General features: G+C 36.2%; 1 protein-coding gene across 2 annotated transcripts in view; it reads left to right on the plus strand.

Moving 5' to 3' along the window:
• ATM (ATM serine/threonine kinase) overlaps positions 1-27,656 on the plus strand; it is a 57,082-nt gene that overhangs the window by 19,356 nt on the left and 10,070 nt on the right. For both annotated transcript variants that reach the window (XM_063394592.1, XM_063394594.1), the window contains exons 28-52: positions 290-416; positions 1,602-1,801; positions 3,113-3,287; positions 4,897-5,061; positions 5,312-5,444; positions 7,341-7,436; positions 8,145-8,316; positions 8,715-8,856; positions 9,494-9,670; positions 10,057-10,225; positions 12,720-12,807; positions 13,162-13,317; positions 14,084-14,192; positions 14,972-15,060; positions 15,156-15,258; positions 16,320-16,468; positions 17,474-17,578; positions 18,072-18,191; positions 19,079-19,313; positions 20,675-20,842; positions 22,796-22,915; positions 24,254-24,471; positions 25,162-25,369; positions 25,951-26,064; positions 26,451-26,609. In XM_063394592.1, coding sequence (XP_063250662.1) covers positions 290-416; positions 1,602-1,801; positions 3,113-3,287; positions 4,897-5,061; positions 5,312-5,444; positions 7,341-7,436; positions 8,145-8,316; positions 8,715-8,856; positions 9,494-9,670; positions 10,057-10,225; positions 12,720-12,807; positions 13,162-13,317; positions 14,084-14,192; positions 14,972-15,060; positions 15,156-15,258; positions 16,320-16,468; positions 17,474-17,578; positions 18,072-18,191; positions 19,079-19,313; positions 20,675-20,842; positions 22,796-22,915; positions 24,254-24,471; positions 25,162-25,369; positions 25,951-26,064; positions 26,451-26,609 — 3,697 coding nt within the window. The remainder of the gene's footprint in view (positions 1-289; positions 417-1,601; positions 1,802-3,112; positions 3,288-4,896; positions 5,062-5,311; positions 5,445-7,340; positions 7,437-8,144; positions 8,317-8,714; positions 8,857-9,493; positions 9,671-10,056; positions 10,226-12,719; positions 12,808-13,161; positions 13,318-14,083; positions 14,193-14,971; positions 15,061-15,155; positions 15,259-16,319; positions 16,469-17,473; positions 17,579-18,071; positions 18,192-19,078; positions 19,314-20,674; positions 20,843-22,795; positions 22,916-24,253; positions 24,472-25,161; positions 25,370-25,950; positions 26,065-26,450; positions 26,610-27,656) is intronic.

Below are 27,656 nucleotides of genomic sequence, written 5' to 3' on the forward strand. Positions count from 1 at the left end.
TGGACTAAGTACCTTAGATGAGACAAATCTGTGAGGTTTTAACAATATGATCTTTCAAAAAAAAAAAGTAAAAGAATGTTAAGAAAGTACAGTTGTGAAAGCTACCACAGAGGAACAACCTTACAAAATAAGGTGCATGTCACTTTTCTGGTTGCTTTTGGTGCATCTATTTGAAAGCAGAAAATATTTTCTAGGAATTCATGTGTTTATTCATCAAAGCTTACTGTATTAAATACAAGTGGCTTGATTTTTAAGAAGAAAAATATAAATCTCTTTTTTATTCATTTAGGGAACTGGATCCTGCTCCTAATCCTCCTCATTTTACATCCTGTGTGATTAAGGCAACCTTGGACTATATTAGCAACTGTCATAAAAGCAAATTAAGAAGTATTGTAGCAGTTCTTTCTAAAAGCCCTGTAAGCATGTAATGATGATTTTCTTTTTCTGTATAATGCAAAATTTCTCTTTTGGGTACCTGTTAGTTAAATAAGACATTTTCATCATTTCTATGTGAGGAAAATGAACAACATTAGACCCTTTTCATGTGTTTGCCTTCTGAAATCGAAGAGGTCCTAAATTCAGGGACACAGTCATGTGCATTATATACTTATATTACTTTATTTATTATTATATTATATGTGTAATATGTCTTATATAAGTGTGTAAATTATGTAATTATGTACATTATATAATACATATAAAGTAGAGAGTATTATTTTAAAGGTTGGTGAAATCTGTGTACTAGGCACAGTTTAAAATGTGGCATATTTGTCACACGTCCCACAAATGTTCTAAAATAATTATATTCGGTCAGTTTTACTTAAATACAACCTACAATTAAAATACAAAATTTACTTACTCTTACTGACAGTGTGAAATTTTATACTCAGGGATATAATTTGACACTTGATTTTCATTTGTTAAATGCAAATATGAAGACATAGAAAATTATACAGCCTTGCACTAAATCATGAATGTATTAGTGTCTTGTAACTTTGTTCCTTAGAAATGTATCTTTTTAATGTTATGCTGTTTTATTGCATATGTTGTCAACAACTTCCTTTGCCTACCTATAAATAATCTAAAAGTAGGAAAAAAACTTTTCTGAACTACATTTTATCTAAATCTTTTGAGTGTAAAAGTTAATATTACTGGCCAGTGGAATGAGTTTTTTAAAATGTTACACAACCTGCCTAGTGTTTTTTAAGTTAACAGTTTTAGCAGTTACAACCTATAGTGCCATGTTCCGTGAAATAGTGCATCTTGCACTTCAAACTATATGTTTGAAAAAATACAGATTGAATTCTTACCTGATGTTTTCATGGGTTTTAAGTGATGTTTCTCTGTTTATAGACATTGTTATAACCATTTGGCTTTCTGAAAAATGTGCATAGCATTTCTCATGTAGGTAGAATAAAGAAAGGAAAATATGGTTTATAGTCCTGTTCGGAGAATTGGTTTCTCTGTAGGTCATTTTTTTAAAGCAATAAATATAATGAAGCTTTTTTTCCCCACGTTAGATATTAAATTTTAAAGTTTTTTCTTGATATCTGTATTGACATTATGAATAATTTTTTTACTCATATTTTATTCATTTTTAGGATTCATTCCAGAAAATCCTTCTAGCTCTTTGTAAGCATGCATCAGATACAAAAAATATGTATAAGAAACACAGAGTTCTTATGGTTTATCACTTGTTTGTTGGTCTATTACTTAAAGAGATCAAAGACAGTTTAGGAGGAGCCTGGGCTTTTGTCCTTCGAGATGTAATTTACACCCTGATTCACCACATCAATAGCAGGTAAACAAAGTAATTATCTCTAGTTCTTCCTGTCTGTGCTCCCCTGCCCCTGTAACCTTACATTGTGATATTGCTAGCAGATGTTCATTAACCTGTAAAATTAATTATAATTTGCTAAAATTAAAAATTAAGTTATTATTCTTTTATCATTTCAGAATTTAAATGTAGAACTCTTAGTAAAATATGGAATGTTTTGTGCTAGCCGTGTATTTAGATGTTTGATATACTGCAGGTTTTGTATCTGTAATAGGCTATCAAATTGTAGAAACAAGCAGTGTTAGGAGATTTTGATGACAGGGTGTTTAGGAATTTAAAGCATATGGCAGAAAAATTCAAAACGTGCAGTTAAGTGCAAAGTAAGCAGATGTTAAATAAAATGTGCTTATTGAGTTAATAAGAGTGTTGACATTTACATTCTCACCACTAAGTATCTAGAGGAAGGTGAGAATTGGTACATGTTATCTTAGCTGGCCTTCAGATTGAGAAAACTGGTCCTTTTTCAGGTTAAAATTTAAGCAGGATTCTTACCTTTTACATAAGAAGACTACAGATACTTTCTTACTTGAGGTTTAATTTTGAGTTTCCCAGACATTTATCAGCCTATATGTCTCTGAGTTTATGTATCAATTGATTCCTTGGCTGGATTCAAGCCAATCAATTCAGTTGATTCATTTCAATGGTTTGAAGCATTTCATACCCTGAGATGTTGAAGACATGTGTGGATTTTATAGTAAATGCCATTATTATGGCATTATTATTGTTATGCTGAACACTGAACTGAGGCGGGGGCTGCTGATGCACTGGAGAGCAATGCTTCCTTTCAGAGTGACCTCAGAATTCAGCCTCACAAAATCCTGAGAACCTGATCTGAATTTGAAGCTGACCCTGCTTCAGGGAGGAAGCTGGACTAGATAATCTCCAGGTGTCCTTTATAAGCTAATTTTTTTAAAACTAATGGTCATTCCAGATAGGGTGGCGTTTGGAGGGCGTGTTTTCCATTTTATTTTGCCTCTGTTAAGATTGTCCTGACAAATAATAATCTAAAACCCTTTGGGGGATTTTTTTTCTTTTTGGTATATATATTTTTAACAAGATTTTATTCCATTTTCTAAAGTGATCAGTTAAATTGACTGTGTTTCAGTTTGTCTGTGTCTTTAGAGCTAATTCATTGGGTCAATACATTTTGAAGTTTAGAATCAATTCTTCCTGATTTTCTTTTCCTTTTCCCTTACGATTCCTTGATGTGTAAAATGTTGGTACTCGAGACAGTGGCAGTTTGTATTTCTTTGATTTCACTGTTTCCTTTGACAGACCTCTGGTGGTCAGAGACGTGTCCAGGCGCAGCTTCTTGCTGTGCTGTGACCTCCTGCACCGCGTGTGCCACACGGCCATTGCGTGCTGCAGCGACGCTCTGGAGACCCACCTTCACGTCATTGTGGGAACCCTCATCCCTCTTGCCACGGACCAGTCTCAGATTCAGGAGCAGGTAGTTATGTGGTGCTGCTTGTTCCTGACTTGTTGGATTTCCAGTTCATGTTCACTGTTCTTAAGGCTCTGTCGATGCTCATGCTCAGTTTTTGTTCTTATGCTTTGGAGATTGATATTAAAACTATTATTTTGGATGTAATACAATGTCTTTAATAAACACAGCTTCACTTTTGGTACTACTGTTTTGCCAAATTGCACATCAATTAGCTAAGCAACTCCTCAAAAAGCTCTGTTGATGATTTAATGAGAAGTACGATAAAGACCTTTGGTACAAGAAGGTGTCTAAATGACAAGGAGGAAATCTGTGCAGAGAATAGATTTCAGTAGTTCAGCTATTTATTTAATAAATGATCATTAATAGTAAGTGTAGCACATAGGCCTCAAAAAGGAAACAAAGCAGTTTCTGTTGTGTGACAAGTATTTTTTCCCTCTGGCATTGCTTTTTCTGTGCATTCTGCTGGAGGTGAAAATATAAGAGGATTCAGACACTCACAGTTAGTAACTCTAGGTGAGAAGAGTGTGCCTGTTGCACTGCAGTCCTCACACTGCCTTCTGCCTTAGTCTGATTCCATTGTACCTTGGGCAGCTGCATGGTTGCACTGTAACCTCTACTGTCCTCCTCCTCCTACCTCCAGGGCTGTGCTGACCCAGCTGAAGATAACCTGGCAGTCTTGTTTCACAGCTTTGTGGTGGTGATCAGATCTACAGTATGTCTGCAGATGTGCAGCTGTTTACACAAAGGCCACATGTCCGGCTATCCCTGGGCAGGAGCAAAGCAGAGAGGACAGACATTTCTCTGAGCTGGAGCTGATGTCAAATGTGAAACCTTCTCATATCATACTCTTGCAGGGATACTCACTCTCTAGTGATCACTTTTCAGTTTCTTCTTTTTTTATTTTTTCTTCTAGCATTGAATGGAGGCTAGTTGATAATTTTCAGGTAAATACAAGTCTTCAAATAAAACACTTATCATTTAGATTTAAAACACCTCAAAGGTGCCTGGATTGAATATCCAGTTGCACTGACTTTTAAATAAAGCATAAAAGCAGTATATTTCCAAAGAAAGACTGGTACCTCTTTGACATTTATTCAAATTGTAGATACGTCGTTATACAAATTCTGCCAGAGTTTGGCGATTTGAGTATTAAGGTATAATATACAAGGCATTTGTCTAAATTCCAAATTACCAGCACTTTAGTGAGAGCAGTAAAGTCCTAATAACACCAGAATTGCTTGGGTGCAGTGTGTTTAATCATTGTGAATATCATAGAGATTATATTGGCCAACATTTGAAATCAGTTTCAAATTGTTCAAATCATTTGAAATCAGTTTCAAATCAGTTTCAAATTCAGAACAAAACTGCAGGCTGGGATTGTAAAAGCTTTGATTTCTGTTTGGGAGGAGGAAGAGCAAAAATGCCCCACTATTTTAGAATATATCTGTGATTTCCCCAAGCCTCTAAACATCTTGCAACTTTTAGCAGTGTAAATAAACTATCTTACCAGTTTAATGAAACTTAGAGAAATACAAACTTTATAACCTGAATAAGAAACATGGCTCAAAAATGTTCCTCTGTCTTTTTTCATTTTCATTTACTTTATGTTCAGGTCCTATGCTTGTTGAAGTACCTGGTGATAGATAATAAGGATAATGAAAGTCTGTACCAAGCAATCAAGTGCTTGGATCCTTTTCCTGAATACCCAGCTTTTAAAGATTTGCGAGCAACTCAGCAGAAAATCAAATACAGTAAAGGACCATATTCTCTTTTGGAGGTAATTACATTCTAAAATACATCTCACAGCATAGTGGGCTTTGTAATGCAAACTTCCCACAGAAGAATAATTTTCTAACTGTAGTTTAAGTGAGATATACGGATTCTTTTATTTCCGGTTTCAACCATGGAGATACTTACACGTGTCCATTTTTACTTTGCATCCACATTGTGAATTTGCTGAGAGCCCCTTCTTTACCTGAAGCCTTTATTTATATGCTATATGTGCTTGATACAGTGTTGTTTTGCAGGAGATCAATCACTTCCTCTCTGTTGGGGTTTGTGATTCACTGCCCTTAACACGGCTTGAAGGACTGTATGATTTACGCAAAAAGTTGGAACAATATAAAGATCAGATGAAGGATCTCCTGAAAATTATCCAGGGTACTGATATCTGATTATGTGTTTTATTTCTTTTCTACCTGGTTTTAGCTGTTCAGTGATGTATCCTATTCTAACTGGACATGGAATGTTTTATTTTTGTCTTGTTTTTTGTATGTTTAACAGTGTAATCATATTATAATTTGACATACAGAGTAAATTGACATTTATGACTCGTGCAACATCTAAAGTGTCTTTAGCAAAGTGCATTATAAATAAACAGATGAGGTGTTACATGGCAGAGAAGATAAAATACCCTTCAAGCTTTGGGCATTGGGCATGTATGATTGTGAATGACCAGGATAATGTAGAAGTATATTGATTTGTGGTTGCTTAATGCATTTTCTTGTATATGACTCCTCCTACTCTTTTAAATGAAATGAAGCTTCAGTTTATTAAAGGTATGTTAGAAAGTAAAACTCTCAGAATAAATAGTAGGATTTTGTTTAGTTGAATTTTGAGACATGCAGGATTGTGTTTCAGCCCTCAGTCCAGATTCAGTTCCTTCCTAGTTTCATTTTCAGATAATTGTGCCAGACCATTTCACTTTTCTCCTCTATATCAACTCTTCATCAGCTTGTGTGCATGACAGGAAGATAAAAAGAGATGATGTGATTAATTGCAAACAAGTACAAAGCAAAATTTGTATAAGAATTGTAATGTTATAAGGCCACAGTACAAGTGCATTTTGGCCCCTACATCCTGTATATCATTTACAATTTTACAGCTAACTCTCTTTGAACAGAGTAAAAGGGCAATAAACTTGTGTGGAACAACTTCCATCAAAAGAGAGCCTTGGGAGTTTGGAAAAGAGATTGAATAGGAATAGACAGAGCTGTATGAACCAGTGAATGGAATAATGAAGCACAGTAGGGACTACTTACCACTTTTATCACAATACAAGAACTGATTAAATAATCTGGGAGCAGTTACACAAGAAAAAACATGTAATTTCTTCAAAGTATATTCACGATGGCACTTACTACTACTTACTATGGAGATTAACAACATAACTGACCTTAATAGGAGTTGGACATGTTTAATAGAGATTATTAGGTAGGAAGATGTGCTCAGGCAAAACATGAGAAGTACTTTCTCTTGCTTTTCTGGAGATGGGCTGGTGGCCTTGATGGGCCACCATCATTGCCTTGCTTTTGCCTTATAATAAAATTCTGTTAAGCACTTGCAAACATATTATTCTATGTATTCATTTTTCTAAAGATGCCAACAAGCATAAAGTCTGATTTCAGGTTTGTACTCCAGTCAGTACTTTTTTTAAAAGTACTGCTTTCTAGGGGTGTTTTTCTTCCTTACACTTATAAATCATCATATTTTTTCCTAGACCATTTTGTTTGGACTATTTATTTTGAAAAAAGACCTCAGGCAGGGAGCAAATATGTGAGAAATGCCCATCTTGAGAGTTTATAATTTGGCAAAGTTAGCTTGGCAACTGAAAACTAAACAAATTCTTAGAAATTCCTAGCAGAAAGCCTAATTTTGAGGTATTCCTTGGGTTCAGATTTAGAACAGAATACTGACTTCAGCTTAAGGGCTGTTAGTGGAGCCATATAGTATGACTCCACTATTTCAAATAGCATTCTTACACCAACTTATGCTAATACTTCATTTATTTAATTATTATTTTTGCATGGAAACACTGAAGATAATAGCATAGGTGCATTCTAGTTTGGGGGAGTCTTTGTCTTATTCAAATGCACAGACATTTTTCCAAGCCATGATGAATAAGAAAAATCAGTAATTTGTTTGGTAGACTGTTTAGGACCATCTTGCTTCAACATTAATAGTGCATGTTGACACTGAAGCAATGTTTTCTTCTAAGAACTTCATATTGCGAATATAGTGACATGCTTGGCATCTGTTTTTCTTTCTGACTGATAGAAAAGCCAGAAGATTCTGTAGTAGTGAAACTGGTGGTGAGCTTACTGCAGCTGTCCAAGATGGCAGTGAACCACACAGGAGAAAAGGCAGTGCTGGGTGAGTTAATTTGTCCCACAGGCAAATCAGGGCTGTCATTGCAAATACCAGGCTGAAACTGTGGTTGTTCTCAGTGTTACTTCCCACTGTGCTTCCCACTTCAACACATCTGGAGAGTATGAAGGAAAGAGCAGAGAAATAGGTTATTTTTCTTTCTGATAAGCATTTAACATCCCTTGTTAAAAGTTATTTTCAAGGTCAGTGGTTTTTTGCTTTATATTTTTTGGTAGTTGTATGTTTTAATGAAATATTTTGCCTGGAAAGCAAATGAGGGACACATTGATACACATTTTTATGTAAAATGTAGATTAATTCTTACTGAGTTTGCTGTCTACTGTTTGGGCTCACATGGGCTAGTGTTTGTATTTACCATACCCTTTAGGGATGGAAAATGAGTGATTCTAACCTTTTCCATTAGCCAGTTTCTGGCAGAAGCAAACACAAAATACATATCTGATATAAGCTGGAAAATCCAGAGCAATAGGCACACCTAGAAAATTGAGTTAAAAAGCATAACTGTAATATTTATGAGACTTAAGCTGAAAATTTTATTCACGTGCAATTTTAATCATAAAGCTGATTAAGTGATTATTTATAAATATTTGCTGATTTTTATCCCATAACAGTCTCAGTTTTAAACGTAGGGTGAGACCTTGTTTTAGTGTGCATAAGACTACCGAAAGACTATAAAACTACATGCATTTGCAGAGGCTGTTGGAAGTTGCTTGGGAGAAATAGGTCCCATGGATTTCTCCACCACAGCTCTTCAGCGTGCTGAAAATGCACTGGATTCTAGAGCAGCAGATTTATTTGAAGATAGAAAGCTTCAGTGCGTCTTCATAATGTTAATTCAAATAAACGCAGCTTTAACAGATAATTGGTGAGTATGCTTATTAAGTTAGTTAACTCAATAGCAAAATAGGAGCCATGAAGTTCTATGTTGTTCAGATCACCTCAGAGTAATTCTCTGAGAGTGTTAGAAAGGTTGGACCTGTTAGTGTGCAACCATGTGCTTCTCCAAGGCTCAGATTATTTACCCAATCAGTCTCAGATGTTTCCTAGAAATTCTCTAGTAGGATGCAAGCCAGAGACCCTCCTCTGTGCTGTAGAGGATAGCAGTGCTATTGAGTGAATACTCAGGCCTTGTTTTATAATAAAATATGCAACAACACTTTAGATTGTGGAATTATTTATCTTGCATACTTAGAAATGTGATTTTGAAAATCAAATACCTGAATGAAATTAATGATAACAATGTTGTGTATGTTGTTTTTTCAGTATTGATGTTAGAGCTGCTGCTGTTTCCTGTTTGAAAAACATACTAGCCACCAAGTCTGGCAATGAATTTTGGGAAGTTTATAAAAGTAAAGCTGATCCCATGTTAATCTATCTACAGCCTTTCAGAACATCTAAGAAAAAGGTACTTCTGATACACCTTATATACATGGCATATGGAGAGAAAAGGAATATCTGTCTTTTTTAAAAAGTGAATTTGAAAATATATTTGAGGTAGGCTTTGATAAATGCCAGATTTGGCATCAATATAATTGCAAATCTGACTGCTTTTGTATGTTTGGTTCTCGTTTCTGTTTTACCAGTTGCAGCTTTCCCTTTATGTAGGACATTACTAATTTGACATTAGAGAGCTGTGTGCTTTTACTTAGACAGACAATTTTTGATTACCTAGTCAATAATGTAATACATTCTTTCTCAGGATTCCAGTGCTATTTGATGCAAAAAAAAGGTGGAAAATAAGCCAGAAAAAAGTGCATAATTACCCATAAGTCAGATACTTTCTAATTTTTTAAAATCTTTTTTTTTTTGTAAATTAAATGTGATGCCATCAATATGACCTTATTGATGTTACCAGTAAAATTTTATTTTTAATACTTTCAAATTTCCTTGGAAAACTTTACATTTGCATGAACAAAATTTATATTGTTTATCAACTGGAAGGCCAGTAATAGTCAATATGTTTTAATGTGTGCTTTGCAGTATGGCTTTTTTAAATGCCATAGAAGTTTTTTATATTTGCAATATATATTTTTTCCTTTTAGTTTCTTGTAGTATCTGCTAATGATACAGAGGCTCCTTTAGAAAGATTGGATGACACAAACCTGTGGATTCCTCTGGGAGAAAGTCACGAGACCTGGATCAAGCACCTGACTAGCTCAATACTGGACAGTGGAGGTGTGAAAAATGAAGTTCTCCAGTTAATGAAGCCACTGTGTGAGGTGAGCTAAATCACACATTTGTACGTGTCTGTGTGCTGTGATGCTTAAAAAATACGATTACTCGTCTTGATAGCAAGTAGTAATTTCTGCTATTATATAATTCAGGGTAGTGAATTATTATGATCACAATTTATTATTGTGATCATATATTGCAGGTACTCATGAAGTATACTCTCAAAATACAGGATTTGAGAGATAATTGCAAACATAGTGAACTTTATACGGCTGCTTTAATTGAATGTCAGCATAGCCCTGTTGAGTGGTTTGCGTGTTCTTTCTCAAGCATTACATGTTTGTTTGGGCAGTTGTGAGTTTGGTTGTAACCCGAGAAAGACAACCAAAAGGCATTTCTTTCTTAGCAGCTGCTGTGCTTTATTCTTTTCTAGGTGAAAACAGACTTGTGTCAAACTTTGCTCCCATACCTGATTCATGATATTCTTCTTCATGACTCAGATGAATCTTGGAGAAATCTTTTGTCACTTCATATCCAGAAATTTTTTACAGCCTGTTGCAAATTTGCCTCATCTAGTAGATCTACTCCAAATTCTGATTCAGGTAACACCATAATAGTTTTGTTTCAGCTAAAAGAGGGATTCTGGTTGTGTAAAAACTATCTTCTGATATTAAATGTATGATGTGCACTTCTAGGCAGGCAGAATTTAGAAGTTTCTTCCCAACTGATCTTTTTCAATGGAGATACCAGTAATTTTGAAGCTGTTCATTGGCAGCACCCAAGAAGAATCTGCTAACTTCTTTTCTTGTTCATAACTGGATAATGTTTAGTACTTGCTGAATTTTGATGTTATCCAATGTTGAGTGCTGCAAGACTGAGTCATGGACTGCCTTTTAAAATGACTGATGGGCAGTTAAATTCCTCTCTTACTTGAACAAGAGCAATAAAATGTAATTTTTACCTGAATTTCCCTTTTGGAGAAGACTAGCCCTTACTTTAACTACTGCCTAATATTGATAACGGTCTTCCTGTACATTCAGAAGACCTGTTCCATTCTAGCAAAATAAAAGGAAGTTGTTACCAAAAGGGCTGCAGCAGAGTATGAGAAAGGCAGCAAATTCATTTTAAAGAAAAGGACCATTTGATCAAACTGTTCATGTCCTTTCTAATTAGATTATGGTTGAAGTTAGCAGAAATCTGTGTAAAAGGAAGGTCTTTGGTACATGCATGGTACATGCACTTTTTTTCAGGAGCTGAAATAAATACAGTAACTTCAGGTCAGGGTAGATGTTTTGGTTGAGCTGGGGGTTTTTTTGTGCAGTAGCTGCTGTGCTATATCCTCTAACTCCCTTCTTCAGTGGCAAGTCACCAAAGGAAAGAATCTGTACCATGTCTTGGGGCAAGTCATGCAAGCTTCAGGTTGCCAGAGAGGAAGAGGAGCCTTTAGTATTGCAGTTTTTACTCAGAGTGGTGTAAATTACCCTAATGATGCTAGGTGTATTTTAAGGTACTTTTTGTGGACTGAAAGACCAGAAAAGTATTCTTTCACATTTTTGAATTCAGGTAACAAGCTCTTTCTATAACTCACAAATTTACGTTGAGATGTACAGAGCGACCCAAAATATTCTACAAAAAACATGAAGGGATTTTTCCAAGTGTTATAAACTTGCAGTTAGTTCAGTGAGAAAATGATGGAGGCCCCTTCAAACACTGTGGTTCACAGAACCACAATCAATTAGTTTGGAAAAGACTTCTGAGATCATCAAGTCCAGCCAGTGGCTGAACACCACCACGTCAACTACACCATGATACTGAGTGCCATGTCCAGCCTTTCCTCAAACACCTCCAGGGACAGTGACTCCACCACCTCCCTGGGCAGCCCATTCCAGTATCTAATCACCCTTTCTGTGAAAAAATTCTTCCCAAAAAGAATTCTATGCAAGGGATACTTACTGAGAGGAAAAAAAAAAAAAAGAAAGAAAACGTTTAGAAGCTTTAAATGGAGTTCTCCAGATGAAAAACTGACCTGGTAAGAGCAAAAAAAAAAAAAACAACAAACAAAAAACAAACCCAAATATGAAGAGGCACACAGTTCATTGTATTAGTGATTGTTTACAGATAAAATGGAGGTGCAGTAGCCAACACAGCAAAGATATTTAAATTCCAAAATTGGAGTCATAGAACATAAGTATTTGAAGCAAAAGTTTTAATTATCTGGTTTGAAACTAGCAGTTTCTTCAAGTAGAAAATGTTGCCCTAAGAAAAAAAGGAGAAAGCTCCTCCTAGAAAACCTACATAAATTTCATTCCAATCCATCAGAATCCAAACTTCGAAACACCAAGCAGTTAGATATGGGATAGTTAAATGCTTCTGAACAGGTTTATTTCTGTTGGTTGAAATACACAAAATGCCCAAATAATTTTTTAATGTGGCTTTTGCTTTCTTTACGGGAAATTGCTACTTCTGTGTCTTACTGTAATGTCGTAGTGATCAAACGTTTGCTTGTGTGCTCCCTATTTCTTGCTTCTTGTAATCGGTAGTTCAAAAATGACCAGAGCAAAGAAGAAATTATTAACCCAATCACCAGAACATAACCTGTAGCCATCTGATTTTTATTTTAATCCAGAAGCAAAACATGGAAACATGGATTCCTTGAAAGTATGTGCCTGTGTGTGGAAAGTAGGGAGTTTTGTGTCACCATACACATTCTAAAATCTGCAAGAAAGTAATTTAATAAGAAGTATTTCTGTGACTCTGGAATAATTTATATGGCAGAACCGTAATGGGAGCAGTCTGTTACAGAGCTTTTTACAATGATGTTAGTTCATCTTTGAATTCTGTAAGAAAAAATAGAATTCATAAACTAATAATGCAAAGATAATTTCATAAAATTGTGGTATAAACTACTATGATGTCAATAACATCATGTAAGGAGAAGAAATACATTTTGTGACAAACTATTAATTTACTTTTGGAAATGCAATTCAAGAAAGTTTTTAGTTATTTTCTTGGCTGCAAAATACACCTTTTTATTTTGTAAATGGATACGTTATGACAAAGTTCTTTGTATTCTTTCCTTTGAAATATACATCCCAGACCAAGAAACTCATAATTTTAGAAGTTTGGATAAAGTATCTCGACGAGCCATGCTTGCTGTTGTTGATTACTTGAGAAGACAAAAGAGGTGAATTCAAGCTTTTCAAAATGTTGCCTTAATTTAATTGTGACTGTTGAAAGATCTGTTGGTGCCCTAGATTAAAGAAAAAGAACAAGGTAGAGAACATGTTGGTTAAAAGAAAAGATATAGTAGTGACTTTGCATTTGTTACAGAAGTGATATGGCTACCCTTAAATGGTTCTAACTGTGCTGAAGGAGTTTTCTAAAACCCTTTTGTCTGATAAACTTCTTGTGGTATGAGTTTTCCAGGGGCTAAGATAAAGTTAGCCATTGGAAAGCTTTATAGTTAATACTGGATTTATTTTATGTAATGCTAGAGAAAAGGTCTGTTACAGCAGTGTTAAAATCTTTATTTAATCAGATCTGTTTCAGGTACAGTTTTTGACGACAGCTTCTGGCTAGATCTGAATTATCTGGAGGTTGCTATAGCAGCACAGTCTTGTGCTGCTCACTTCACAGCCTTGCTCTATGCAGAAATCTACGCAGACAAGATAAATCGGGACAAGCAGCAAGAAAGGTAGAGGAGAAATGCTGTTTGCTGACATTTCTGGTTCAATGGATCATGTCTTGTGTGTCCCCAGCAATGTTTTGGTTTTAGATACATGAAAAGTCAAGAAAGCTTTAAAAATATTCCAAAGATGTGTATATGGACATGGAAAATATTTCCAGTCCTTGAATGTGATCCAAGCCTCAAAATAGCATCACGTTGACTTGTAATCAGAAACTTTTGTTGGTACTGTTGGTTAACTTACAGCCAGAAGTTAACCAAGAGGAGAAGGAAAACCCCAGAATGATGACCAGAATTGTGTGAATAGAGCTAAATGATCCTTGTAGAGCTTTCTTCTATAACAGACAATTATCTTTGTTTTCTGGTCTAGCAAGATCAAAATATGGGACTAGTTTAGGTTTTGTGACAAACCACTGTAAGGTAGTGAAAATAGAACAAAAGTTTGGTTGTGAGCACATACATAACTAATTGCTTTTATTCTTTCACAGAGGAAAGAACACTTCAGGCATTCACAAATGCAGTTTGATCTAATGAAAGATTAGAAATTGCAAGGTGTGGGGGAGTTCTCCAAAAAAACCCACCTTGATGTTAAAATCCCTTGATGCTGGTATTCCCAGCTCAACTGATCACTTCCTCATTCTGATGAGGAGCCATGCTGAATAACCTGGGGATATAACAGATTTGTTGTTTGTGTCCCTTGTTTCTTGTTGTCTCACAACTTTAGTTCTGTATATGAAACTTCATGTAACTTTACTGGTTGAAACATCTCTTTTAGATCTTCTTTTAAAGCAGCTAAGAGTTTGACATTTGAAGAGGAAAGTCAAAGAACACCTATTACCACTTTGAATGAAAAAAGTAAAGAAGAAACTGGCATAAGTTTACAGGTACTTGGGTGTGCTTCCTAATCTGAATGCAAACCTTCTGGTATAATTGCAATTAACAGTAGGTTTCATCTGAGCTAAAGGTAGATCTAGTAGAACTCAAAAAATATGTTTTAAAGTTTTCCTCATACTTTATTCAAAGTGAACTCAGTGGCCTTCCAGACAAGTTAATTTGAGTATTTGTTCACCTGGAACTCTAACTGGCAAGTTTTAAATCACAGCAAACCAGACTATGTTTCCCAAAAGAACTGACTACAGGGTGGTAGCTAGCCAAATATTTTTCAGTTTGTTTTATCACAGATGTGTGTTCATTAAAAATCAGTAAGTGATGTAGAGGTTGTAATTATCAAAACCAAAGAAGTATTATCTCCCTCAGGTTTATTTGAGATACCAAATCTGATCCAGCAGCCTTGTCTAAGTTACTTCTTTCCATAGTTCATTATTCCAGAACTGTGCTTGTGTAATTTTTAAGATGCATTGCCTAGCTGGTGTGTCTGATGCTCATTCAGTACTGTTGCCTTTTGCTTTTCAACTAGCCCATTTAAGGCCCAGTTCTAGATATTTTAAAAATAAATTAGCATTGAAAGTAGGCCTGAAGAGTGTGACTGGACTGCATAATAATTTTATTTCCTATAATGATAGCAAGCTCAGCTACTACATAAATGAAAATGAAGCAGTGATGTTACCTGTAAAAACATTTATAAACTGGTATGAGATATGTAAAACTAACTTGAACTGGTTCCAAAAGAAAGTAATTCTTAGTTTTGTGGTGCGTGTTCTAGGACCTCCTCATGGACATCTATAGAAGCATTGGAGAACCTGACAGTCTCTATGGCTGTGGTGGAGGAAGAATGTTACAGCCTTTGGCACGGTATGATTTACTCATGTTCTTCTGTTCTCTAAAAGCACTGCTTCCATTTACTAGGGAGGAACTTAAGATGAAAACTTCTTTTTCACTTACAACAGGATAAGAACATATGAGCATGAAGCAGTGTGGGGGAAAGCCCTTGTAACATATGACCTTGAGACAAGCCTCTCTCCATCTACTCGCCAGGCAGGAATAATAGAGGTAATATTATTTTATAAGAGGAAATGAGTGTAAGAAGTGATATTCATCATATTGAGTCATTTTTAGTGAGTCCAAAATTGTTTTAGGGCTGAAAGTGATCTCTTTGTTCATTAAGTCTAGCCCATTTCGTAGGCATCCAAACTGTGTAAAATAAGACAACTCAGTATTTATTCTGAAAACATTAAGGTTCTTAGTCCTTTTGCCACTCACCCATAATCCCCATCATGGGGAATGAATTTTGTGAAATACTTAAAAATAAGTATATTCAATATTATTCCAGATTTTGGCCAGCTCATAAAATGATAAGATATAGAAAGTAATGTAATTGGTTATTTTTGCTATCTCATTCTTTAAACATCTCCATTATGAGACTGTGGTTTTTCTGATACAGTAGATTAAAAAAAATGATGTTATTTTGAACCCTTAAAATGCATTGCCATTTTAGCCTAAAAATGTTTATACCAGTTCTATAACAATGTAGCACAGATGTATGTGTTTTTTTCTTACGTAATTTTCCTATGGTACTTTTAATTTCTTACCACAAATTATTTAGTAGCACTGTTAAAACTCATTTTAACACTGTTAAATTCATTGTGGTTGTCCTTCATAGTGGCTTGACATGTAATCCGATTAATTGGTCACAATTATAATGACATTATGGCCTTCAAACAGATAGGAGTTATAGGAAATCTCTTCAAATCCTCATCAGGAGAAACAGTTCATTAAGAAGTAAAATTCATTTTGACTTATCACCCAGAAATGATGGCATGGAGAAATGTGAGCTGGTAGTTAATTTGAAGCACAGTGTGAAAATTCATTTCAAAAAATGCCAGCCACAGTAGTAATAAAACCATTTCCCTGGAGTTGCAGATATCAATAGTGTGATTGGTATCTTATTAAAAAGTTTTCATCTTATGAAGTGTGGAGTTTAGAAATAGCTACAATCCTGTCTTTCCTGCAAAGGGTTCTTTGTTTCTAAAAGTAAAACAAAGCCCTTAAAAAATATCAGTTCAGTTTAATAAAGGAGGAAAATCAATTTTGCATAACTTTCTTAATTCTAGGCTTTGCAGAATTTTGGGCTTTGCCACACCCTTTCCATGTACTTAAAAGGGCTGGAACACGAAAACACTGAGTGGTGTGCAGAACTCCAGGAAATCCGCTACCAGGCAGCATGGAGGAATATGCAGTGGAGCCACATCTCTTCTGTCAAGTAAACCACCTTATCTTCTTGCTAGTTCTCTAAGTAAAAGGCAGTGGAGTCAGATCCAAGCAAAAAAAGACAAGATTAGAATATAGTTTCTGTGAAGCAAGTCACCTAATTCGTCTTAATCATTGAATTGAAAGGCAGTGTTTCTCACTTAGACTTGTCTGGTTTGAATGCACATCACTTTTTGTTTTCCTGGGAAACTGTACACAGGTGATTCTTCTTTTTGATTGTTCATAACGCTAGACTGAAATTTTCCATTTTTGATTCATGTAGTAGTTGTATTTTAAGTACAAGAGAGGGATAGATAGCTTTTAGTATCTAATTTATAAAAAAATGGGGAAAATTTTACTCAGTAAGCCAGGAGAGGCTATTAAGTCCTGAATAAGCAAACACCAGTATTGATTCATGGCTACTTCCTCATAAGGAGTAATGTCCTGGAGAGAGGTACTGCTGGATGCCTGGCTGCAGTTATTAGTCAGGATCTAGTGAGAACTCTGTTCTCTCTTAGTACAGCTGCGTCACTGCAGTTTAGGAGAAATGTTTTGGCAAAAGCAAAACAAAAAAAGTCACATGGTGGAATCTTCAGTAACTCCTTCTACATCAATTTTTAGTAGTCAGGAGAATTTTTCTCCTAAGACTCTTACAGCAGGATGGGGAATGTACTCTGTGTGCCCGTTCTCTTCTCCTGCATGGTCTTAAGATCATTGTTTAGACACACCTGGAGAACTTCACCTGTTGAAGGGCATATGCCATGCCATGATCAGAACAAATTTCATATAGGCGAGCTAGAAAAAGAGTCAAGGTTCAAGAACAGCTTGAATTTATAAAACACTAAATTAATTTAAAATGTTAAGCATTGCATGATTGTTTTTATCATACAAAACAGCAACCTATCCAACTGCAGAAAGTGTACGACTAAAAATATTTCTCACAAAGACAAAACTGACTTATTTATAAAGAAGTATGGTTTTCATTTTATTCTATGTTAACTTCTGTTTTATTTGTTAGAGATGAAGCAGGAAGTCCAGGGTACCATGAATCATTGTATGATGCTCTTCAGTCTTTACGAGATAAGGAATTCTCTGCTTTCCATGACAGTCTTAAAGATGCCAGGTAACCAACTGTATGCAAACACTGTGATATTAGAGAGAGAGATGGAGACAATGTGTGTGTTTGTAGTCACAGTGTTATGTATGAAGGACTATCATGGGGTTTTATGTGCTCAAATAAACACTCATGCATAGAATAAAAACTACTTCCAGATTGCAGCTCAAAGTTTTTTAACCTCAGTTTGTCATCTGTGCATGGGTAGTTTGTGTGCTAATTGAAGATACATTTCCTGTACACATCCCTTACTTTGTGAACCTCTTAAGTGGATTCCAGTGCTGAGTGCTCTTCTTTAGCTAAGCCATCACATAGATTTTGGAATTTTCATTTATTAACAAGCCTATTTTTTTTAAATTTTAATGGTAATACAAAGTAACTCTAGACTGAAGAGTTTTGCTGTTTAAATTCTGTTCACTGTACGGAAACTATGCTATGGATATTTGGAATTACGTGCTGATATTAAATAAAATTAATCTGCTTTTTTCTGTTAAATCCATAGAGTGAATGAAGTAGAAGAGCTGTGCAAGGGCAGTCTTGAATCTGTTTATTCATTATATCCAACCCTTTGCAGACTACAGCTAATTGGAGAGTTGGAAAATGCAGGTCTGCTGTTCTCCAGGTGATTTCTTAAGATTGTTTCACACCACTTCCTCAGTTTTCAGGATTTTTAATAATCAAGGATAGCACAAAACTTAAAATTATATCAACAGATTTTATTCATCAACACCTCAAACTTCATAATGAAAATGACAAGGATTTCAGCTTCAGCTACATGAAGACAATTTTAGATTCTCTTTATTTCCAGACTAGCTTAATTCTCAGTCTAGTTGAGTTATTTGATATCATACCAATATAATGTTTTAAATAATTGTTTTCTTTCCTTTATATTGAGTTCCCTCATAGTCCAAAGGTAGCAGTCATATCTCCTGGCTTCTGGTTTACTTAAGTAACTGAGTCTTCCTCTTCTAATTTCTTTTCTAAAAATGTTTTCCATTTCCATAATGACATCCATAGCTTTACTGAAAGCTGTTTCAGTTTGAATAATTTTCTTCATGGCCCTCTATTACCATCCATATTCTTCCTAAATTCTTAAGATTGCTTTTTAATCATAGGAAGGTATTTATCTCTGCAGTGCTATTAACAGTGAATTTTCTCTGCTGTAGTTCTATCAGTTTGGTAGCTGATAATCACCCTACAGTCTTTTCAGCAGCCCTGTGTTTGAGTGTGATTCCCTTTGCTGATGGACCTTTAACACAAGTTTTTGATGCTTAATCAAGAATATTTACAGAGAAGCAGTTCACCTGAGTGTTGTTGTACCTCATGTTTGTTACAACTGGAAGGCTTCCAGTTTAGTCTGTGTGTGGTAACGATTGTAGGGTTTTATGACTGTTTCTTGAAGTGTAGGTTTTGAACTTTCTCAGCAGTTTACTTTTTACTCATCTTGCATTTCACTGATAGTTAGTGAGAATTAATAACAAGTCTTTTTTATTTTGGGAACAATTGCAGATCTGTCACTACTCAACAACTGAATGATGTTTATTTGAAATGGCAGAGGCAGTCCCAGCTTCTCAAAGACAGTGACTTCCATTTCCAGGAGCCTGTCATGGCTCTGCGCACTGTAATTTTGGAAATCTTGCTTGAAAAGGAGAGTGAAAATACCAAAAGAGAATGTATTAAAGACCTCCTGACCAAACATCTCGTGGAGCTCTCTAGATTGGCAAGAACTGCTAAAAATACTCAGGTAACAAATTTGAGGAAGGATCAGGAACAGATGTTTAGGGTTTTTTTGTTTATAAAAGAACTTCATGTTTTAACAGTACTAATGATTAACTGTATTCTAAGTTTATTCAATAAATCAATCAATCAGAGACTTAAATTATGTGGAATTTATTAATAAATTGTATTTATGGGCATGTTTTTTACAATTTTGTTCATAAGTATAAGCCACTGAATGAGGTGGATAATACAAAAATGACATTGTTAGTGAAGAATGCTCTTCTAACTCTGTTTTTCATTTTGGTGCAGTTTTACATATCCAGCTTTCATTTGCATCATACGTTGTAGTGTTCCAGAGTAAATCTGCAGAGATAACTTCATTGCATCTCTGTATTTATTGTTGTCTTCCAAGTTTCATACTCTCAAAACACCATTGCACTGTGGTAAATCTCTTTCTGTGAATGACTTACTGGGATTTGCAGTATCAGTGGTTTTTTCAGTTGCTGATGCATTTAAGGTCCAGAGTCAGCCTTGGCTTGTTCTGGGTGATGCATCTGGATGAGTAAAAAAGTAACAAAAACTTACAGAGCAACAGTATCCTCCAAGGGCCTCTATAGAAAATAGTTCCAGCTAAATACAGAACCTGGAAAGATGTTTGACACTTCACATATGCAAAACTAAATTAAACTTTGATTTCAGGAAGATTCTAACTCTTTTTTATGACTAATGATAAAATCAGTAGAACAGGTGTCTTTGATTTCATGAATTTGCAGAGGCACTTTAGTCAATGCCTCTGAAGCTGTTTGGGACAATGATTTCAGATATTTTTGTCTCGAGCCTGCCCACCAGCACCATGCAGTGAGTGTCCTGTAAGAGCCTCGGGTTTGTTAAAAACATTGTTTGCTCTTTCTTCTGTCATAGTGATGCTCAGTAGTGAGGATGGTACTTTACCAGTGATAAGTGTGAAGATGGAGGCATGCAAAAGAATTCGTGTATGGTGGTGCCATTTTAAAATTTTTTTTCTGTGGTTTGTAATAATGTATGTTAAGCATGTAAAAATGTAATAATAATTGCTAAGCTATAAATCTGTTAATTCAGTAGGTACTGGTTATAGACTTTCTCTGCCTCCCATTTAAAATGTTAAACATAGATACTTTATTTTAGAGTTTGTGAGGTTTGATTCCAGTCCATTTTTGTTGCAAATCAAGATTTTCTGCAAGTACATTGAAAAATAATTTCATATCTTTGCTGCAAATAAATTCTTAGCATTGGATGGGCAGACTATGCTGCACAAGTAGAGAAAATGGAGACAAGAGTCTAAAAACAAAACTTGCTGTGAGATACAAATACTTAAGGAATTGTTCATTATTATTTTTTCAATTTCAGCTTCCAGAAAGAGCTATGTTTCAAATCAAACAGCACAATCCAAATGGAAATGGAGTTTCTGAATGGCAGCTTGAAGAAGCTCAGGTTTTCTGGGCTAAAAAGGAAGAGAGTCTTGCACTGAATATACTTAAAACAATGATAAAAAAATTAGATGCAGATTGGTTTCAGGTATGTGTTACATAATGTATAAATTTATGAGAATTAAATTAATTAAGATCCTAATTCCACTTTCAGAAGTTTTCCCGCAGAAGAAAATTAACAGCCCATCTGCAGTATTAAATACTAAATCTGGTTTGTACTCTCAAAATGTCTGAAAGCAAAACAACCTGTGTTAGCAAATCTTGTTAGGGATTTTCAAAGTGAGTCTGTAAGATTGGTAAATGTAAGAATTTTTTATTCATAGTCCAACACTAAACCATGTCCTTAAGCACCACATGTACATGTCTTTCCAATCCCTTTTAAATAGGGGTGGTGACTCCTGCACTTCCCTGGGCAGCCTGTTCCAATGCTTGACAATCCTTTTAGTGATTCCTATCCAATCTAAACCTCCCCTGGTGCAATTAGAGCCCATTTCGTCTTGACCTGCTGCTTGTAGCCTGGGAGAAGAGGCCGACCCCCACCTGGCTGCCCCCTCCTTTCAGGCAGTTGTAGAGAGCAGTGAGGTCCCCCCTGAGCCTCCTTTTCTCCAGGCTAAACACCCCCAGCTCCCTCAGCTGCTCCTCACAGCCCTTGTGCTCCAGACCCTTCCCCAGCTCTGCTGCCCTTCTCTGGACACGCTCCAGCCCCTCAAGGTCTTTCTTGCAGTGAGGGCCAGAACTGAGCACAGCATTGGAGGAGTGGCCTCAGCAGTGCCCAGCACAGGGGGACGGTCACTGCCCTGCTCCTGCTGCCCACACCATGGCTGAGCCAGGCCAGGATGCCATCGGCCTTCTTGGCCCCCTGGGCACAGCCTGGATCATGTTCAGCTGTGCTGACCAGCACCCACAGGGACTTTTTCACTGAGCAGCTTCCCAGACACTGCCTGGGGTTGTTGTGACCTGGCATTTACCTTGTTGAACCTCATACAGTTGTCCTTTGCCCATCAATCCAGCCTTTACAGATCCCTCAGGGCAATGTTTGTTAAAATACGGTCTACAAATACTTGACTAGAACTTAATTTTGTGTACCAATGTGGTAAAAATGCCTGTATGTGCATACCTTTATGTTTACCTGTGATGGCATTCTTTGAGAATTTCTGGAGGATAAGACATTTGCTTTGAATTCATGTATATTCTTAAGGAATATCACACTTCAGAAAAACTGGATTATTTTAGGCCAAGTTCTCTATACATACCAGAGCAAAATCAAGAGTTGCTGCTCTTTTGAATTTTGTAATCTCTCCATGAATCAGTTGATGAGGCCCTCCAAAAATTTTGTCCTTCCTTATATTTAGCCTGTCCATGTAAGGAGAATTTGTGTTTTCACAGCTGATGATATTCACATAGATATTTCACAGTCAGTGTTGCCATCTTGGTGACATGGTCTTTAATATGTACTCTGTGTTAGAAGTATTTTGCAAACTTACCCTACTCTACAGTTAAAGCTGAACATCCAGTCTGGAGAAAAGTCCTTTGGAAACCTACTCCTCATCTTCTCAAAACACTTTTAATCAAATTTCCATGTAGAAGTCTGTCTGAAGAATTTGATGATCTCACATGGTTATTGTGGTTCCTGACTGTTACGTATGGAGTTGTCTATGTTGCTGCAGACCAAATGGGGATATTTTAAAATACAGTTCTGGAAACATGCTGTGAATTTTTGAAATTTTTATTACATTTTGTCATTGGTTTATTCTGCTTTTGATTGTTCAAACTATCAGGTATTTTTAAATGTGTACTCTCCTTTTGCCTTATATAGAATGTGAATTTATGTGAATTATATAGAATGTGAATGTGATTTAAGGTTATTGACTACTGTAGATGTGGATGGAAGCTGACTCTGTAGATGCATTATGTGTAATAGGCCGCAGTGACTAAATTCAGGGTTTAAAAGCTTTAGAAATTTCCTACCTCATATGGAAAAGATGTTTTTGTTTAATGCGTCCCTCTCTAATTTTTTTCCCCAAAACTTGCTTCTTCAAAGGTCGAGAATGATCCTCACCTGAAACTGATGTATACGGAGTGCCTGAGGCTCTGTGGAACCTGGTTAGCAGAAACCTGCTTGGAAAACCCTACAGTCATCATGCAGAAATACTTAGAAAAGGTGCATCCAGTCTTTGAAATCTACAAGTGCTGTGTTTAAACGTCAAATATATTTTTATTTTTCTCTATTGAAAATATGTTTTCTTATATAAATAATATGGTTTCACATTGTTGTGTTACACTGTAATCTTGTTAAATGTTCAGAATATGGCTTTGTAGAAATGAAGTGAAACATTTTCTATTGACTTAGAAGTGCAGTGATTACAGCTACTAGTCTAGTTTCCCTTTCCTGTTCCCTATCCCTACCTCTTCCTTCTTGGGACAGATTATTCACTCAGCAGCTTTTTAGTACAGGCATTGTATTTCACTGAACCACAGAATCAGTTAGGGTGGAAAACACCTCTGAGATTGAGTCCAACCTGTGACCCAACACCACCGTGTCAACCAGACCCTGGCACTGAGTGCCACATCCAGTCTTTCCTTAAACACCATCACGGATGGTGACTCTAGCACCTCCCTGGGTGGACCAGGGACATTCCAGTGTCTGATCACCCTTTCTGTGAAGAAAATCTTCCTAATGTCCAACCTGAGCCTCCCCTGGTGCAGCTTAAGGTTATGGTTATGTCCTCTTGTCTTACCGCTTGTTACCTGGGAGAAGAGCCTGACCCCTCACCTGGCTACAGTCTCCTTTCAGGGAGTGTAGACAGTGATAACGTCACCCCTGAGATGCTGCAACGTCTTGTTCTAGTGTTTCAAAGTACTGTAACTTTTTTATGTTAAACCCTTAGCCAGTAATAGAAATGTTTGAATTAATATTTGTCCACTCTGCATTTCTTTATTTCATGCTAATTTATGAAACTCAACATAATTGCCTTTGTCTGTTGCTATCTGTATGCTTTCTTCACTCTGATGATTTGAATCCATGGTTTTCATATATAATTTCCTTTACTTTTGGCACTTTTTGAACTGTCTTCCATTTTTTTCTTACCATCTTTTGATACAAGGCTGTAAAACTATTTTAAAACTTCATGCCTCATTACTGTAAAAGATAAGTGTGGAAAATTCCTGTATTAAAGCTATTAAACAGCTATTAATGCTGTTTCATACAGGATATTCTTTTTTGACTGTTTGCACCGAATCATTTCTAAAGGATGAAATTCACTTAGGAGAAAAATACTCAGCCTGTTATATTTATTTTATATGCATATTTATTCCATCACAGGCAATATTAAATAATCTATTCAAGCAAATGACCCTGCCTGAGCAGGGAGGGAGTTAAACAAGATGAGCTCCTTCCAGCCTCTAGCATTCTGTTTTTCTGTGATAATAGAGTTTCATCAAGTGTCATACAACACTATTTATCTGCTTATTGATCTTACTATTGTAATTTCTCCTTTAGGCTGTGGAAATTGCTGCAAGCCACAGTGGAGACAGCAGTGATGAGCTGAAGAAAGGAAAGATGAAGGCTTTCCTCTCCTTGGCTCGTTTCTCTGATAATCAGTACCAGCGAATTGAGAATTACATGAAATCCTCAGAGTTTGAAAATAAGCAGGCACTGCTGAAGAAGGCCAAGGAGGAGGTCGGCCTCATCAGGGAGCGCAGAGTGCAGACCAACAGGTGAGCATTCACATTCCAGAGACTGGATACTGTGGAGCTGTCACAGGCTCCAGCTCTGCTCTGTGGGTCACATCTCTACAGCTGCATTTGCTCTTCCTCACAAAGCAGTGGCCAGGTCCATAGTGCTTGTTGGGAATGGTTTCTCAACAGTGCCTGGACGTGGGCTAGGCGTGTGATGGGAAGCGTGGGCCAAACCTAAGCCAAGGATACCCTATGGATGATCACGGCCTGGAATTTATGTTTATTCCCTGGATCAGTTCAGTTTATGTGACAAAAATGTTGCATAGTTTAAATAAATGAGTGGAGAGTTTTCTCTATTACACATTTAGTGAGAGAGTAGAATTAAATTTAATACAGAATTCTTAAGGATTTAGTAAGAGTAACTGCAAGTGAATTTCAGCTGCTGGAAACCGACGTCTTCACACAATTGATCTGTACTGGATATTCACTGTTATACCAATATTGATATTAAATCAAGAAGATGGGAAGTTTACTTAGAGCAGTGGGTCTCTGTGCACATACAGCAAGGGAGTAGCTCCCACAATACAGTTTCTTCGTTGCTTATTTCACTGTGTTTGTACATACAGAACAACTGAAAAAATGTTAAATTAGTGAAAGACCTAGGGAGGGCCTTGCTATAAGTTCTTTAAAAAATAATTTATTGTTTAAACATGACATCTGTTCACGCAGATACACAGTGAAGGTTCAGCGAGAACTTGAGCTGGATGAAGGGGCAATACAAGCCCTGACCGAGGATCGTAAACGCTTCTTGTGTAAAGCAGTGGAGAACTACATCAGCTGTTTGCTAAGTGGAGAGGAACATGATATGTGGATATTCCGACTCTGTTCCCTATGGCTTGAAAATTCTGGAGTTGACAGAGTCAATGAAATGATGAAGGTATGTGTTTACTCCATTTTTTCCTAATGCTTTGACCAATAAATATCCATCTTTCTTCTCCTTTTCTGGTGTTTCTAGAAGATGAATTATGTAGCTCCTTAACTTTTCCCAGAAACTTGCTTTTTTCAGTTGTCATTGCTTATCCATTAGTTTTTCATCAGTGAGACCTGTAGTTCTCAATGCATTTTAATTTAACTTTAATTAGCATTTTAATTTGAGAAGTCTGTATGGTTAAACATATCTCAGGATTGTTTACTGTGGTCACCTTGTTCTTCACATACGTTGGAATCTACCCATCTTCAACATCCTTAGGTACATTATTCTTGTTTATATTATATATACTTTCAGGTGAAAAGCCATGAGAGGTAGAATAGAAAATAGTACTCCCATGAAGGACTTGCAACAGTTAGGAGACATGGGCCAAGATGATGTGAAACTCACTGAATTGCTGTTTGATCACACAGTCACGATAATTCTTAATTTTAAAAAATGTATTATTGTTGTTGTTATTATTATTGTTGTAATTGCAGGTTTTGATAGGTGTTTAGTACAGCTCTCTAACTGAGTGTTCTCTCCTGCAGAAAAACGCCCAGAAGATCCCTTCATACAAGTTCTTGCCTCTGATGTACCAGTTGGCTGCTCGGATGGGAACTAAGATGATGGGTGGTTTAGGATTTCACGAGATTTTGAATAATGTAATTTTTGCTTTTCTTATCTAAAGATGTATTGATTGGCTTGGTAGTGCCTACTAATAAACAATATTCACCTTCCTCTGGGCAGTTACAGCTAAACAAGTTACATAGGTGATAAGGGTGTATTAAAAATGAGAGATGCCAAATCAGTATGGTGAAGGAAGAGAACTGGGGGCTTTTTTCATTTCTACGTAATTTATTTTCTTGTAGTATAAGCTATAGAAATATACTTTGAATGTTTTTTCAGTTTTGGAAATACTGTCTAAGCATTACTTTGTATTTCATCTTGGGAACCTTAGATGTTAAAAAGAAATAATAATGTTAATTAAGTATTGTTTTTTTCCTTCTTTACTGTTTTCAATAATGAGATCTTTTTCTTTTGTTGGCAGCTAATGTCTCGAATTTCACTGGATCATCCACACCATACTTTGTTTATAATATTAGCTTTGGCTAATGCTAACAAAGATGAACTCCTCACAAAACCAGATGCAATAAGAAGAAACAAGTTAATTAAAAATGCACCGAAAGAAATCTCCCAGCTTGATGTGGTAACTACAAAAACTTCTATTAATCACATTCAATCTTTCGGTTTTATTAAAAAATGAAAAGAAACCAAAACATGTAAAGGTGTATTTTAGTATAGAGCTCATTAGCATACTTTTGTTAAGAAGCGGTGGGAGGGAAACAGTACTTTTAATAATTAAACCCCCTTTTGTGCATACATAGGTAATTATTATTGAAAGAGATCATTACAGGGCTGAACAAAATATGGTTAATGTTTTGTGCCACAAATAGCCTTGATTATTGCAGACTGTTGTGATAAAAGTGCCTGATGTGTCATTCTGTAAAAGGGATTTTAGAGGCAAGAAGGACTTGAGTGGTTTTATTGTTGAAAGTGTATACTGAAGTGGGTATTTTTTCTGCTTTGAGTGGTAACGTGTTCCATCTAAACAGTTTGCCTGTGCAGTGTATCTTTTGGTCCTTGATATGTTAAAAGCCATGCTGATAGATAATACTGAACTGTGGTCTCATGTTCATGTTGTTTTTGCTTATTAATGTTGTTTAACTTGTCTTTGGAGTCATCCCACATCTGAAGTATTGCCCGTTCTCTCCCCCAGCATTGTAGGCCTTGCATGGGTGTTGTCATTGCCCTCTGACCCCTGCACTGATACATTTTTTCACCACATTTTTAATGTGGCTATTTTTTTTGCCTTTCTGTCACATCTGTAGTTCTTTTGTGATCCCCTCCTTAGGAGTGGGATTATGCTAAACTAAGTCTCTCAGAGCCAGGCACAGAGGGAATGCATGGACAGGTTTCTGTCTATTGCATACAAGATTTTTATTTCCAGCTGGGACAAAATAACAGAAGCAGGCAGATGATGGAAGAACATCTAAAAACCTGTCTGCCCTTGTTACCAAAGAATTTTTGCATGTTTTTTGCACTTTGCCTGGTCAGTTTATTCCCTCTCCATCCCCAGGAATATTTTACATTACTCATTATCTCAGATTAGACAGCACAGATTTTTTTCTTGTAATTATTTCAGGTCATGTCACAAAGGGCTGCCCATTGCTACAGTTTGCTCTGTTTTCATAGG

The sequence above is a fragment of the Prinia subflava genome, chromosome 3, assembly GCF_021018805.1.
Source record: "Prinia subflava isolate CZ2003 ecotype Zambia chromosome 3, Cam_Psub_1.2, whole genome shotgun sequence".
Taxonomy (NCBI): domain Eukaryota; kingdom Metazoa; phylum Chordata; class Aves; order Passeriformes; family Cisticolidae; genus Prinia; species Prinia subflava.